Source organism: Erithacus rubecula (assembly GCF_903797595.1).
Source record: "Erithacus rubecula genome assembly, chromosome: 5".
Classification (NCBI taxonomy): Eukaryota; Metazoa; Chordata; class Aves; order Passeriformes; family Muscicapidae; genus Erithacus; species Erithacus rubecula.
Window position 1 is genome coordinate 55,030,786 of NC_136687.1, and position 15,608 is coordinate 55,046,393.

The following is a 15,608-nucleotide window of genomic DNA, read 5'->3' on the forward strand; positions in this document are numbered from 1 at the left end:
GAGAAGTAAAGATAAGAGTCAGCCTTGAATACAGCTGGAGTTGTAAGATCAGTCTTTCTATCAGTACAGAAGTGTAATGCAGTCTGGTACAGTTCAAGACTGACAAGTCATCTGAGACAGCCAGAGCTACTCCTACAGCAAGTCATTTGTTTGCCATTCCCCAGTGCCCTTCATCCAGAGGCTCTGGACAAGCTGCCTTGTGTCCATGTTGCCAGCCCCAGCAGCATGGCCCTGAGCAGGAGCACTCCTGGGTCCTTCCCACCTGGCTGTGCATGGCACTGCTGCTGCTCCCTCACTCTAATTCCAGCCCACTGATGGTCTGATGCTGTAACCTTGTGTCAGAACTGACTGTGAGCAGTGCACAGGCTGAGTCTGTGTTATCCCTTCCCACTGCACAGTGGGAAAATGCCCTCAGATTCCCAAGCCAGTGGTGCTGATCTTGAGGACATGGTTCCTTCATGTCAGATGCTATTCTGAGATGCTGAAATTCTGGTGAAACAGTTTGGTTTCTGCAATTCACTTCCCTTGCTGTTGCTTGAGGTTGCAAAATCCTGATGCCTCGGCTGCTCTCCAGAAGCTGCTGTTGGGGCAGTGTGTTTTAGCTGGAGGGGAGCTGTGCACTGGTGCCCACTGTCTGCCCTGTGCTGGTTGGGGTTGCAGCACGAGGACTTCTCCTGGAAATCTGGCATCCTTTTGTGTTTCACCAGACATATTCTATATTCTTGCCTGTTAGTAATGCCTATCACTATTTTTGTAGCAACCATGGGCAAGCACGTCCAAATGCATGAAGAGGTAAATCCAAATGAATCTCTGAAGCATGAAACTTGATCTGTGCCTATCAGCAAAAATCCTGATGGCTGCTCCTCTCAATCTCTTTGCAGGAAATGACCCGCTCTTGGCCACCTCCCCTGACAGCTCTTAATACGCCTACTAAAGCAGAGCCTCCCAAATTTCCCTTCCCTACAAAGGTAAGACACTCTTTCTGCCAGGACTTTTGATAAATTGGAAGAGAGCTTTCTGGCTATTGCATGTCTTTCCTTCTGATTTTGTCCCCCTTCTATAAATAAGGGCTGTTGGGGGGTAATACCTTCAGAAGTAGTCAGATAAATTAAAGCACAATGGGCATGAATAAAAGTGCTTCAGCAACTTAGACATTTTTTGTGATTGTGGCTTTCAAATTCAACTACTTTTCTGAGGCAGTTTAAGTATCTCTGCTGAAACACAAAGTACATTTTGTCTTTTGGTCAACAGAAATAATTGCTGGCTGTGTTAAACAGAAGTGTTTGGCAGCTCTTATAAAATTTTAAAAATATTTCTTCAAGTATGCACATACCCCTAATGTAATGTAACCACAGCCCATTTTTGGTGACAGTAACACATTATTTCTGTCCATACTAAGCTTTGACAGGCTGGCATAGACTATGGGACACTTTGACAAGCTAGTTAAAATGTTTATAACAGTAAAGTAACACATGAAAAACAAATCATCAGTACACTGCTCTTATGAGAGAGCTCATTTTATTTTATTCTCAATTTGCACTTCATCCTTTTTTTTTTTTTAGGAATTGCAACCTGAAGGATCAGTAACAAAGGATCAGAGTAAGTTGATACCCAAAGCAAACACATAATATGTATTGACAGGTAGTTTTGTATGTTGTGTGTTATACATGATGTGTCACATGTTTACATTGATTAAGAGACATAGTTTCCTCTGCTTTGTTGAACAGTGATGAATTTAGAAATGGCTTAAGAGATTGTGTACATTCATTACCTAGACATTAAGGCAGCTGTTCATCAGAGGACAAATGGTATTTCATTAAGAAACCCCATTTGGAATAATGAATAATCTGAATGAAAACTATATCCTAGAGGAAAGTGATGAGTCTAATCTGGTGCTCAGAGACATAGGGTAAAAAAGGCTATAAAGAAGGCAAATAACCCCAACCTACTCATTTTTGATTTCCAGAGCAGTATGGAACACCTTCAGAAATGTTGCCAGGTTCTCAGCCAAGAACATCGTAAGTAACCAGATCCTGTTCACATCTCTGCTGTGCAGTTAATTGAAAGAATCTGGAAAAAATGATATTTTGGATTATTCTATGTTTCTGAAGATTCAGGTTTTATCAGTCTGATTTTTCTTAGAAAACTTCCAGTGCAGGGAATTTTCACTAACAGAAACATCATTGTTTCATGATGGAATCGTAGAATCAGTTACGTTGGAAAAGACCTTTGAGATCATCCAGTCCAATTCTTACCTGACAATGCCAAGTCCACTAAACCTTTTCATAATTATGATGACTGTGTTAAAACCAAAACAAAACTGATGAAAAAACCCAACTAATAATGTACCAGTTTATTTTGTTCTTTTAATCTGTGGCTATTTGTCATCACAATTTTGTGCTCTTCAGTTTACAATAATGCATCCCACTGACATAAATTACAAAGGATCCAAACTGAATCTGATTGATCCTGGATATTGTTTTGAAGTCTGGGAGGGCTGGTAAAGCTACACCTACAAGAAATGCAATAAACAGGGCTGAAGTTTTAAAGAAAAAAAAATGGTAGATAAAATAGCATGGGCTGTCCTTGTAGGTGGAAGTGGTTATCTGTTAATTAGGTTAATTACAGAAGTTGCTTGAGAGCAGTTTTGTGTGGGCTGACAATAATCTTTCAGGATTAACTTGGCCAAATGCAGCATTGCTAGTTTCTGAGCCCTGAATAATAAACAGAAATCTCTCCATGTCTGGAAGGCTCAGGGAACCATGTGCAAGGTGCTTGCTGAACCATAAAATTTAAATGTCTGTGAGTTCATATGATACATAAAGATCTTGTTACTCCATGAAATGTTCTTCCATGGAAGGCTGCAAACTACAGAGTACAAAGCTTACTCCACTTGTTTGCTTTTCCTTATCACAAATCATTTAATTAAAAGCCAAAAAAAAAACCAAAACTGGGCTAGCCATGAGTAGGAGCAAAAGCACATCTCCATCTTGGTTCAGATTCTAGAATTCTTCACTCAAGCTCTGTAGGGTCTGTTAAAGATCTCTTTTCCTACTGTTCCAGCATAATGCAGAGGAGCCCTCACTGGAAGCATGGGATAGTGTCTTGCTGAGCAGTCAGATACTCCCTTAATCTCTTTCTTATTTTGTTTCACTTTCTTCCACCCAGTTTGCTCCTCCTCAATGATGTCTGGAAATTTTCACTGCACTACTAAAACTAGTAGTTCCAACTGCTCCAGGCTGTGCCTTTCTCCCCAGCTACCCTATGACCATCATCATTATTTCAGTTGTCAGCTGCTTGTAAAAATCCCTTTAGCCCTTTAGTCAGCTTTCCGGGCAGCAGAGAGAGGAGACTTTTCCTGCAGACTAGAATTGGAATACTTCCTTAGGCCACAGGGCCAGAGTTGTAGATTTAGCATGGTATGGAGCTCTGTCCTTAGCCATGATCCCCTCTCTACTCAGCATCCTTGATGGGTACTTCAGAGCTAGAGCTCATCTGGAAGGGATGTGTGAGCCCATGATCAGCAAAGGCAGTGGGAGCAGGAGGAGCAGGGTGGCCTAGGTTTGTGTCCAAGTGAAGTTTGCCCCAGGACTTCCTCTACATCTTTCTCTCAAAGGATGCATCCCTTCTTTTTTGTGTTTGTTTTCTCTGGCACAACAGGCATGGCTTTCTGTGCTGTTCAAAGCACACGTGACTGTCTGAAAATTCAGCTGCCTGCAGTAGCTTGTGTTGCAAAGTGTAGCTGGCTGAAAACAAACAGTGATTGTGCTGCTTAATTAGAAGATGAAATCCCAGGGCATCTGTGTGCCCAAATTAAGCATTCAGCTTTTCAGAGCGTGCAGGGATTTCCCAGATGGATTTCATTCTTGAATGCAGCCCTGAAGTTTGCACCTGGCAGTGCTGGAATGGAAGCAGCCCTCTTTGTAAAGGGGGAGATGCCAGCTGATTCTTGGTGTTGCATCTTTAACCTGACTAGCAGAGAGGGACCAGCCTGTGCTTTCAGTGAGGTTGTTTGGCCAGTGATAATATTTTAGTGCTGCTTCTCTCACTGAAAGAACTCTTTCTAAGTAGCTTTAGGGAGATTAATGATGTGTATATAAGCTGCAGACGAACAGGTCCTGCAAATGAAACCTTGGCATCTATTAATTCCTGAGTTAACTGGAGCATTAAAATTGTTAAGGCAGATTTATTTTCTTTAATTAGGCTATTTAACAATTTGTCAAAACCTTTTTTTGGGGGCGGTGGCTTTGTCTACCTTTGCAGAAGTATGACTTGAAGTTTAGCTCGTCCTTGATCCCTAATAGAGCATAAGTAGTTGCAGTGTTCTTTTATGCATTTTATTTACCTGCAGCTCAGGTGGGAAAGGTAATCCTTTTTATTACAGTTTAATCAGATTTAAAGAGATCTAGGTAGTGTCTTTGCATGTCCCTGTCCCCAGCAGAAGTTTGAAACTAAATGATCTCTAAGGTCTCTTCCAACCCAAACCATTCTGATTCTGTGATTATCCTCTCACCTGTAAAGGAAATAAGTCCACAATTCTTAAAGCAAAAGAAAACCAGCCAACCAAAAAAAAAAGCCACCCCAAACCAAACTTAAAACCTTTCAGCATCCTGTTTTAGCATCCCTGAAAGTTTCTTCACTGCTATATTTGAAGGACTCCTTCCCCTTAGGAGTTGTAAAAGAAAATAAAGAGGATTCATTGTGATACTAGTAGATGCTTAGCCAAAGTACCCAGAAATGTGGAGAGTGTACTGTCACTGTTCTTTTTTCATGTCTGTGCCTCATCTGTCTGGCAGTGAGCTTGGGCTCTGGCCCACAGGCAGAGCTGGCTCGTGCAGGATTGCTGTGGGCTGTTTGCCTTCTGTAGGAAATTTGGGGCTCTCTCTTTCCAAGGTGGTGTCTCATAGTGCTTCCCTTCAGTGTTTACTCTAAATGAAGAGGCAAGAGGTGATTTCCAGTGAGAAGGTGTGTGAGGAAATGAGGCAGTGGAGGGTAGAGCACAGGAGAATGGCAGTCAAAATGCCTGAACAAAGAAACCACCGTCTTTTTCCAACTTTCTCCCCTTTTTTCCAGGGTGATGTGGTTCACTGAGGATCATTTATAGTTATTTTCTTGCTATAAAACATGTTGTCATGAGGGGTCAGAATCCTATTTTTCTTTTTTGGCCATAAGAAAAATTTCTCACGGCTCTTGGTTTGAAATGAGGTTGAAATAAGCAGAGTTTAGAGCTGATTGATTAAAATCCCTGTCTCAGCTCCCAAGCTTTTGATTCCACTTTTGGAAGGACACTTGAATAATCCTCTGGGTTGAGGAGTCAATTGCCAGCTAGTTTCAAGATTTGAATGAGTATACTTTTGAATAGTCAAGTTTTACCTGCCTTTTTTTAAACTCCTTTGGGATGCCTGCACAACTGCCAGAGAGAGGGATAACAATCTGGGAGAGCTTTGGGGCCCTCTCCTTCCCTTCCAGCCTTTTCTGAACCTTGGTAATATATCGAAATTGCAAACAGTAGTTTCCACCTGCAGGCACAGGACTAAATGATGCTTTTGGAAATGTTTGTGGGCAGCCTGCTGTCTTCTCTAGTAGTAGTGGAACAGAGCTTGTGCCTCCCCACTTGTAAACTGCTCTGAGTACCTGAACTGCTCAACAGCACTGCTGAGAAGTGCAGGAGCATGGAGTTCACTGAGTAGAGAAGAGATGGGAGAGAGGCTTGACCTTGGCATTGACTTACACATGTGTGATAGGAGAGTTGAGCAGCAGAACCCCTGGGACAGAAGAAACATTCACAGCCCCTGAGAGCAGAGTGTGTGAACATGCACAGCTCCTGGTGCTTCTGATGCTTTTAGTCCCTTGGGAAGCTAGTACAGGCTGACAGCATGACAGTCTCTTACTGTACCAGTAAAAAAAAAGTAAAACATTTTAACCATTTGTTTCAGGTAACGACAGGGTTTAGTAGATTGAGCATGCCAGACATTCAGAAAGGATGGGGGCGGTTGGTTTGTTTTAGCAAGTACAAACCAAATCTTTATCAGTGCCTGCTGTTTCAAAATGTGTCTGCCTTGGCTGATATTTATCTTCTGGTTGTCTTTCAGAATGCTCCAGGACGACCTGCAGCTCAGTGATAGTGAAGAGAGTGGTGACGATCAAGTTGGTTTTAGCTGTTTTATACACTAGGCACACAGACTTCCCTTTAAACATCACCACTTGTTGCATTGTTCTGAGTTCTGAGCTAACCTTTCCTCCCCCTCTCCTCTTTGTCTTTGTGAACAAAACAGGTTGTTGAAAAGTCACCTTCTTCACTTGCTCCTCCAAGGTACAGGTTTGTTCCCAAACTACTAGCTAGACCACATAAGGAGAACATCAAAACTGCTTTTTTATATGTGGGGTAGGAGGGTAAGGGTTCCTGGCTTCTCTTGTAGCTACAAGACTTTGGTTTCTGGCTGCTCTTGAAAGTCAGCTTTAGTTGTGTGGGGTTTTCTGGAAAGCTTCAATTAGAAATGAATAATCCAGGCATGCTGGATTTTGCCTATGAACCAGAACTGTATTTCCTCAACTGCTTCTTTCTCTTCTCTTCCTCCCCTCCACCAGTGCCTATAGATCACACTGCAGCTAATGGGATTTTCAGCTGTAGGGGTAATGGGTGAGATGTGAGTACAGTTTTAGCTCAGAAGGAAGCCCAAAACAGCCAAGTGGGTAAAGAACAGGAAAGGGTTAGGAAGACTCATTGAGGCTGTCTCACTCCTCTTGATAAGGAAGCTGATTGTATGCAGTTCCTGCCAAGTATTGTTAGTCAGAAGCAATATTCAAGGTAGACTGAACAGCCACATGCCAGCATTTGAGGAAGAAAGATGGAAAAGCTCAAAATGTTTACTACAGGAGAGCACTGACATAGATTTTTTGGCTTGATGTGCATATTCTTCAAGCTCAAGAGTGGTCTACAAAGTCAGACTTGCAGAGGAGCACACCAATACTTGGCATGATGTGTGACACTGCAAACTCTTAAAATAGGAGTGATCTTATGATATCAGTCTTGGATCAGCAAGGAGCTTGCCTCCAACTCATACAAGTGTGTTGACACTGATGTAGGAAAGCAAAATATAAAAAATAAATTAATATACCTATATTTTAATATTGTAAGCCCATTTCAAAAGAAAACCACAGTGCATAAAAGGGACAGCTCTTTCTTGAACCCATCCACTCCATTGTCAGCATGGAGAAAGATACTTTTTGTTAGAGCAGGGTGTTGCAAGAAATGCTGCTGCCTGATGTGGCTATTAATGAAGTAATGATCAAGTATACAGATGAAGGGAAAAATTAAGGGGGAGAACAGGAAGAACAGAAACCATCCTGAAATATATGTTCCTGCCATGTTTACTTTTATTGAAAGTTTGTATTTTGAGAGGTGGGATTTTCAGAAAAGCACTGAGCAGCTGAGTGCTTTTTAAACTTTGGTAGGCAAAATGCAGCTCCACATTGTAGCAGTGGTGTCCTGCCTACATATTTGACTGGGTTGGAGTTAAAGGTTTTATAATTTCCAGCAATTTTGTATTCTGGTGCCAGTGTATTTCTCTGGCCTTCTCCCCTCTCATCTAGTTGCCAAAACATGGGGTTTCAGTTATTTTTGAGTACTGCCCTGTCAATGTAATAAGTGAGTAACCTTCAGCCATGCTGCTTTCTAATTTTATCTCACGGTGGCCTTGCAGTTCCTTACAGTCCCAGCCCAAGAGTGTGGCATCAGCACATTCCAGCAGCTCGGAGTCAGGGAGCACCAGTGACTCAGACAGCTCCTCAGACTCGGAGACAGAGAGCCACTCCTCCAGTGACAGTGAAGCAAACGACCCTCCAAGAGCACCAGCACCTGAGGTGAATGCAAATGAAAGGCAGAGGCTGCTTACACAGCCCCTTGCCTCTCTCTGCTGTTTCAATGCAGTCAGGGCAGGAGACCTGAAACACTGACATTGTTCAGGTGTCCCCTTGGCATCTTTGCTGCATCACTCGACTTTTCTTGCCCTTTGCTTCCCTTCCAGAGTTTGTCAGCCTTAGTACCAACATGATTAGACTTTCAAATGCCCAACCTGGAAGTGTTCCCCCATGTCCTTTGGCACAGTTGCCTAGCCCTCCTGTAGAAATCAGTGCCTTCACTTGGGAGACAAGAGAAGGCACACATGGGAAGCACAGCTGGGCTGTGTGGGGCCCACCTCTGCCTGTGCAGGATTCCTGGGTGCCTTCCTGGGCAGTGTCAGGGTGAGAGCATTTTCCTGATAATTAAAGATGCAGCTTCTGTGCCTGAGTGACAGGTTCAACTTCTCCCAGGTTGCAGCTGAAGGGATCAGACCTGCAGGAAGGGCTGGAATATGCTTAGCATTGCTGCTGTTGAGTTTGGCTTGGATACTGCTGCACTGGCATTTCTGAGGCTTTTATTGGGGAAAGCAAACAAACAGAACTTGGTGCCTTAAGCTTTCATAATTGTAAGACCAAACATTTTTTTAAAAATCTGCTGCAGAAGTGCTCATGTCCCATGCTTTCAAACAGTTCTTCCAGCTTGCAAAACGTTCTCAGGCCACTGGGAAGTACGTGGCTGTGTCTTCAGACCACAGCTGATGCAAAACAATCCACTGGTAGTTTTGAGGTACTCTTACAAAACCCTTGTAATTTATTTTTCCTCCCCTGCCTCAGCTCTAGCTCTCTTTCTTTTCACCTTAGAAGAGCACAAACAGGGAGAAGCCAAAAACAAGCTCTGAGACAGCCTGTCTTTCCAGCTCACTCTAATACTCTTTGCCCTCCAGCAGTTCAGTTACAGACTTTGCCCACTGCAACATGCTGTCTTTGAAGGAAGATGATATACTTCTCCTCTTTTAATAAGTTCTGCCTGGTTTGTCCTGAAAATACTAATGAAGTCCCAGCTACTTGCCACTGACCTTTTTGTCCTTTTTTTATTCAGCCAACTGTTCATCCATGATGCTCTGGAGCAAGTTAGTGCACATGGTTTGTTTATAGTCAGTTCTTCACAGGTAAAAGCAAACACTTTGTGAGACCTCTAGGCAGCAGTCCCTGGGCTCTGGTAAGCTCTGCTAGGATGGAAACAGTCCATAAAGGCATCAGTTTTGAATCCTCCCTTTCTCTTTTTTGTCTGCAGCCCGAGCCACCAACTCCTAATAAGTGGCAGCTGGACAACTGGCTGACCAAGGTGAACCCCCCGGCGGTGCCAACAGAGAGCCTCAGCGACACTGCCCGTGGGGATGGGCGTGAGGAGGGCAAGAGGCAGGAGAGGGGCATCAGCAGCAATTGCTCCCAGCAGCACTCTGAGCTCAGGGAGCCTCCCCACAAGAGCCAAGTGGCCAGGGCTCCTCAGGAGACTCCCCTCCCGACCAAACGCAGCTGCCAGAAGCCCCCGGCGCGCGCCGGGGAGCGCTCGCCCCGGCACACCGTGGGGATCAAGGGGCCCAGCAAGCCCCTGCACCAGGGGCCCAAGAGAGGCCTCAAGGTGGAGAGCGAGCCTGCTCCTTCAGAGGCCACTGACCAGTCTTTCAGGGACAAGCCAAAAGTCAAAAAAGCAGTGAAGACGAAATCCAGTGACAGAAAAGACCCGAAACTAGGACTTCAAGAGCTCTCTGAGAAAAAAAAGGACAAGGGCTCCCACCAGGCCAATGCCAAACCCTTCTTGAATCCCAGGCTCATGGGAGATGGCCAGGCACGTGATGCTCACAGTCCCCTTCCTCAGAGCCAGGGCACAACCCCCATCAGGACCAGCAGCCACAGGCCTCAGGATTTGCTCAAGGAGAAGCTGCCCGTGCCTCTCGGGGAGAAGTTGCTCTCACCAGTGAGGGATCCCCCAGCCCGTGAGCACCTCGTGGTGAAAATAGATCTCTGTCACCTGGAAAAAGTCCCTCAGCCCCCCAGGAAAAATGGGCACCAGAGGAAAGCAGAGACCAAGGACCTTCCTAGTGTGAGGAAGCAAGACTTGAAGAGGAAAGCCACGGATATTCCTGAGGAGTCCCTTGGAAAAAAGAAGGTGAGAGCTGGAGTGGGAGGTGGGTTTGTACAAGGACCAATATGTTGTTTGATAAACCTGTGTGGATTTTCCACTTCACAGATTGGGAGTAGAGCCATTATCCTTCTATAAAGCTATTATCAAAGGGAATGCAAATCAAAATTGTCTGCAGATGTTTCTTGTTGGTCACAAGTCCCCTCCTGAGCAAATGAAAAGCCCTGTAAGCTGTCTAACATGCTTGGGTATTTTAGAATATATTTTTGCTCTGTTTTCTTGAAATCTTGATTTTCTCAGATAATAAAACCAGTTGTAGCAGTCACTTTCCCTAGAATTACAAGACAGGCCTTTATTTAACTTAGGTGATTATTGCTCACAAGTGTTCTTTGAAAAGCTGACTCCCAAAGGGGACTATGAATATACCTCCAGCCAGCTGGGTCAGCTGCACGAAGAGTTGGCTGCAGGCCTTGTGGGGATTGGGTATTCCCTCTGGATATTTTGGTCCCTGACTCCCTTTTTGGTCCTACTCACAAAGCAGGTGGCTCAGCACTTGGTTTGAGTTTCATTTAGTTTTGCCATGTTATGAATTTCCTGTACATGTTAGGGAGAATTGAGAAGAGCAGGGAAATGGTGAAGAAACTTGGGAGACCCCAGAAATTCCTGCTCTTGCAGAGCAGTGGGAGAAAGGGAAACAGGCAGTCAATGTCACATTTTTTCCTTTTGTGTAAGAGACACAGGAGAGGATCTATTTGATGTTAGACATGTCCTCCCTTGCAATTTCAGTGCCTGACTGCAGGGAAGGCCCCCTCAGATCCTCACTGTCAGTTCTGTCAGTGCATCAGTACCCTTGAGGCCTCACAGCAGCCAGCTGGGTCAGATACAGCTGTCAGACATCTTTTGTGTCTGTGTGGAACCTGAAAAACAGTGTAAGGATGTGATCTCAGTGCTGGAGCCCCATCCTGAGCACTCTGCCAGAGGCAGACTGTGTCACAGCACAGCCCTGTGCGTGGCACAAAGCTGGCTGTGTCCCAGATATGAGTACAGCCTGGCAGAAGAACTCCCAGGGGAGAAGGACCTGGAGGTTCTGCTGCATGAGAGGCTGACATGACCCACCAGTGTGTGTCTGCAGCCCAGAAAGCCAAAGGTGTCCTGGGCTGCATCCAAGGATGTGTGGTCAGGAGGCTGAGGGAGGGGATTCTGCCCCTCTGCTCCTCTTTAGTGAGACCAAACCTGCAGTGCTGCATCCAACTCTGGGGTCTCCAGATTACCAGTGCTTTAAAATTTCACCTGTATCACCATTTTGGTGATAAAAACCAAACCCTCTGCACATCTGGAGTATCTGTGTGATCTAACTCACATGCAAGTGCCTTGCTTTTGATTACTGGTAGCAGCAACAGATTTAGCAATTCCATTCCTGCCACTACAAAGAAATTAATCTAGCCAAGCAAAATTAGATAAAATGTTATTTTAGGTTATTGTCAATGAGCTTTCAATCTGTATCTTCTGTGCTGTGGGTTTGCAATTAGTTGGTTCCAATAAGGTATTTCTTCTTCTTTTTTTAACCAGACTCAGTCAAACTTAGCTGTGTTGGTCTGTATTTTATGTGAACTTTGAAAACCTACATTATTTTACTTTTCCTTTTTTTTCCTTCCTATTAGAGGGGAGAAAAGGAGGAGACTGATAGGAAGAAAATTAAATCAGAAAAAGAAACAAAATTGTTGCAGTCTTCATCTAACAAAGACTCCAGTAAATTGAAGTGAGTATACAGTGGTGAATGGCAGAAGAATGTATAAATCCAAATCTTTCCTAAACAGCTTAGATCAAGAAACTGTATCTCCTGTCCTTACGCTCATGAGTTTGCTTCTAACGTAATGTTCCTTCTGAAACCCAATCTACAGCAGATTTGCCTTCACATCCTGGAAGCAACCAGTCAGAAAGCACTCTGTAGGTGTGGGTGGGTAAGGGCAGTGAGCATTTCCCATCTCCACTAAAGTCATCCTGTCTTTGTCTTGTTTTCCTAAGTGACCCAATGGACACAAAACCAATGTGCTTTTGGGGCCTGACTGTCTGGAATCTCAGGTGGCCTTTGTGACTGGGAATTCCTCCTTTTCCCTGTGCAGCATTTCAGTGCTGCTGGTAGTTCTGCTGGAGTTCCCCCTGTGATTGGCATGCCAGAGCACTGCCAGCATTCTGGCAAGGCCTTTGCCTGAGTGAGTGCTTCCAAGAGAATGTTTCCAACTGGGCAGTGTTCCCGAGAGGAGAGAATCATGCCTCAGTCATGGGCTACTGCATTTGATTCCTGCCTGCTTGTGGCTTGAATTTGAGGTGTTGGCTTGGCTTGGTATGTGGTGTTGAGGTTTGTGTCCTGACAATAGGAGTAAACTGCTTTTCTGAAGGGAAAATACTGATGCATTCTGGAAGCACTGAGGAATTGGGACTAACATTTAGTTGGATTGTGGTAGTATTGCAAGAGCTTCAATTCTGGGGCTTATTCCTCCTTTTTTCTCAGTGAAAATGAGCACCTGTTTTAGTCATGTTCTGGGTTTTGGAGTGGGAAGGACAGGATGCATTGTTGGGGAGGGTGCACTTGGGCAGGTCAGGTGATGGTTCTGTGCTCTGTGGGGCATCAGCTGTGCGAAGGTGGAAAAGCTTGGGAGCACGTGTGTGATGTGACTAGGGGACCAAACCATGGCAAAAGTGTGTGGTGAAAGAGGGGAGAGGATTGTCCTATGCACAACAGAATGAGGCAGGATGTGCACCCTCACACCTCAGTCTCCTCTTCTTGAAGGTTTAAACTTCATTTCCTCCTCTTCTGATGTTGCTGTCCATGAGCTGGGATTCCCTGCTTAATGTTTTCTCATAACCTTTGGGAACCTGAATAAAAAAAATATAAATGAGCAGTGGTAAAACAAAGTTTAGAACTATTTGGTGCTACTTATAGCTTCCAGAGCTCCTGCTCAGATAATCAGAAATCTAATGTGATGATCTCTGCCATTTAAAAGCATTGCATTTTAAGTCTCTCTTAACTTTGTGAGTGTTGTCTAGTTAATCTAGCAAGTCTTAAAGGAGGAACTCAGTTTAATTTTGTCAAAGCACATACAGGATCAAGTGTAAGGGTGAGTACCTCTGACCACAGAAAATATGATTACTGTAAGGGGATGAGGCAGGTGATGCTGCAGATCATTTGTCTTGTTGGGTGATCTGTCCCAGGGATTTTAGTCACTGTAATCACCTCCCTCACTGAGTGAAAAGGGGCTGTATTGGAGGCATGCTTTTTTTTTTTTGCAATGTTTGGCTACAAGTGTTTGTTTCAGGGACAAGTTCTGAGGCTTATTCCTACTTGAAAAGCAACTTGCTTGTATGTTGATGGTAGGTGAAGGTTTGCTGTCTAAAGCACAATGAAGCCCCTAAAGTTTTGTTTTGCTTTTGTTGAATTCTTTGTATTAACAAGTCATCTCACACTTCCAGAGGAGTTTAAGCAGAATTGGCACATGATGTAATTAATTTGTAAAAAATCCCTACCTTGTATGTACACTGAATTTATGAATTTGCTTCCCATCTCTAGAGCATCAAAAGCTTCATCTGAAACCCAGAAGAAAGATGTGCTCCCACCACTGCCAGCTGTGTCTGCTGCACAAACTGCACCAAAGTCAGCCAAGATGACCCAAAAGAGACCCAGAAATGAGACTGATGAGCTCTCTGCCATGGAGAACCCTGCCAGGAACAAGAGCAACCACAAGGATCCTTTGTTTGCCAAGCACAGGAAAGTGGAGGGAAACCATACAGAACAGTCAAAGGGCATCAAAGTAGGTATCCAGAATAACTGGTGGGATGTTTCCTCCAACATGGGTGCTATGTGATTCTCTCAGAAACATACTCTTTAAACACCAAAGGCATGAGAATCATGCTTATGCTTATCACCATTTCAGATTGTAGGCAACTGCAAATACAATACTGATGTACTGGTGTAAAAATAAGAATGCTTTTAAAAAGAGATAGGGGATTGCTTAAAATAAGAAAACAAGCAACCTGTGACATTGATTACAACCCAGGTAAAAGCTTTTATAGCTTGTTTACAAAATGGTTCATGATCCTTGCAGCTGGTTCTTTGCATTTCTGAGTTACAAAATTTGATGACATGGCTGTTTACTGGAGGCTCAGGGTGTGTGGTCTGGCATGTTGCTCTGTGTGTGTTAAGCCAGACTGTGGATACTATTAGCTGGCTCTAGCTGCTTGCTTTGTCCTTTTCCTTGTAGTTAGTAATGGGGCATCAGTTATTGTTGTGTGATTAAGGTGGAATAAGTGTGAACAGATCTTACCATTCTTCCTTGCCTAGAGGACCTGAAAAGTCTGCTGCTCGCAGCCTCACTGCTCTCTTAGTCATTGTGCAAGGAAACCTGCTGCTGAATTTCTCTGAGCTTGGGACAAGTTTGAATGGTATTAGGCATGATAAGCAGTCAGGTGAGAAGCAAGCAGGGTTTGCTGGGGAAAGGAGCCTGAAGTATAGAGTATGCTTGGAAGAGATAAACATTTTCAATTGAAATTTAGGAAAGTCAGACTTTGGAATTGATTTAGGCATATCTCTCTAACCAGCTTTATCTCTGTCTTTTTTCAGGGATCTGCAGGTGATGTCACAAAGCCTTTCTCAGTGCCTTCTTTGCCAAATGGTACCTCTAAGCCAAGGAGACCTCTGCTCAAGTTTGAAAAGTAAGATTTTGTTTGATACCCCTCATCTTTACTTTCTGAAGACATGAGGCAAGGCTGGCCATGAGGCCACCCTGGCTTCTGCCTTTTCCTGAGCACTTCTTTGGGAGGAAAGAGAGAGGGAGAGATGTATGAGACTTGCCTTGTACTGCTTCTCATGCCTACCCACCACAAAGTAAAGGTTTACAAGAAAGCAGAGTTTTACAGCAGTTTTGGTTTGAGGGAAGTCACTCTGGAAATTATATCTCTCTTGTAAGCAGATAGCTGGAATGCAAGCCTTGGTCTCAGATAAGTGTGTGGTTGCTGCCAAATTTACTTTGTTTCAATTAAAATGTGTTTATGAGTCTCTACTTGAGGAATGATAGATGATGTAACTACTGTCTTTCCATGGGAATGAGGAAATTAATTTATTCCCTTAGAAGCCCAACCTCTGGGTTTATTTCTAAATGTAAATTTTTTGTATTAGTCCAACATAAGTTTTAAAGAAATAATCAACCCATATCACCCTCTAGATAAGAAAGTAAAACTGATAATTATCCTACCCTTTTTCATCTGTTTTTCCTCCCTGTCCCCAATTCAGGCAGCATTCAAAGGAATATTACATTGAACAGGCCCAGAGGCTGAAGCACAAAGCTGATGCAATGGTAAGTGTTGACCCTGTGCTGGGAATGTTGACCAGCTCCTGCACTCAGCCCTGGTTCCTGAGTGTGTGGGAATGAGGTTCACAGGCCACCATGACTTCCATACTCCATAGATGGAGTGTGTTCACTCATGTGTTGGGATGTTGTCTTTATTTGCCAGATGTTCAGATCTTTCTTTTTGATGCAAACATAGCTAGAGAATGGGATTCAGAACTGGCATTGTCAGAGGTTAGCTTTGCAGAGCTATAAAAGCATCCTTAGAAAATAGATGGAAC

The 15,608-nt window shown here is 43.9% G+C and overlaps 1 protein-coding gene across 2 annotated transcripts in view; it reads left to right on the forward strand.

Moving 5' to 3' along the window:
* The window catches only part of AFF1 (ALF transcription elongation factor 1), a 67,188-nt gene that overhangs the window by 42,973 nt on the left and 8,607 nt on the right, over positions 1-15,608 (forward strand). Inside the window, exons 5-15 of one of the 2 annotated variants that reach the window (XM_079307231.1) lie at positions 882-968; positions 1,563-1,599; positions 1,967-2,018; positions 6,093-6,147; positions 6,276-6,319; positions 7,704-7,863; positions 9,137-10,012; positions 11,647-11,744; positions 13,554-13,794; positions 14,604-14,695; positions 15,273-15,336. In XM_079307231.1, coding sequence (XP_079163357.1) covers positions 882-968; positions 1,563-1,599; positions 1,967-2,018; positions 6,093-6,147; positions 6,276-6,319; positions 7,704-7,863; positions 9,137-10,012; positions 11,647-11,744; positions 13,554-13,794; positions 14,604-14,695; positions 15,273-15,336 — 1,806 coding nt within the window. The remainder of the gene's footprint in view (positions 1-881; positions 969-1,562; positions 1,600-1,966; positions 2,019-6,092; positions 6,148-6,275; positions 6,320-7,703; positions 7,864-9,136; positions 10,013-11,646; positions 11,745-13,553; positions 13,795-14,603; positions 14,696-15,272; positions 15,337-15,608) is intronic. The other variant, XM_079307232.1, reaches the window with a different exon arrangement.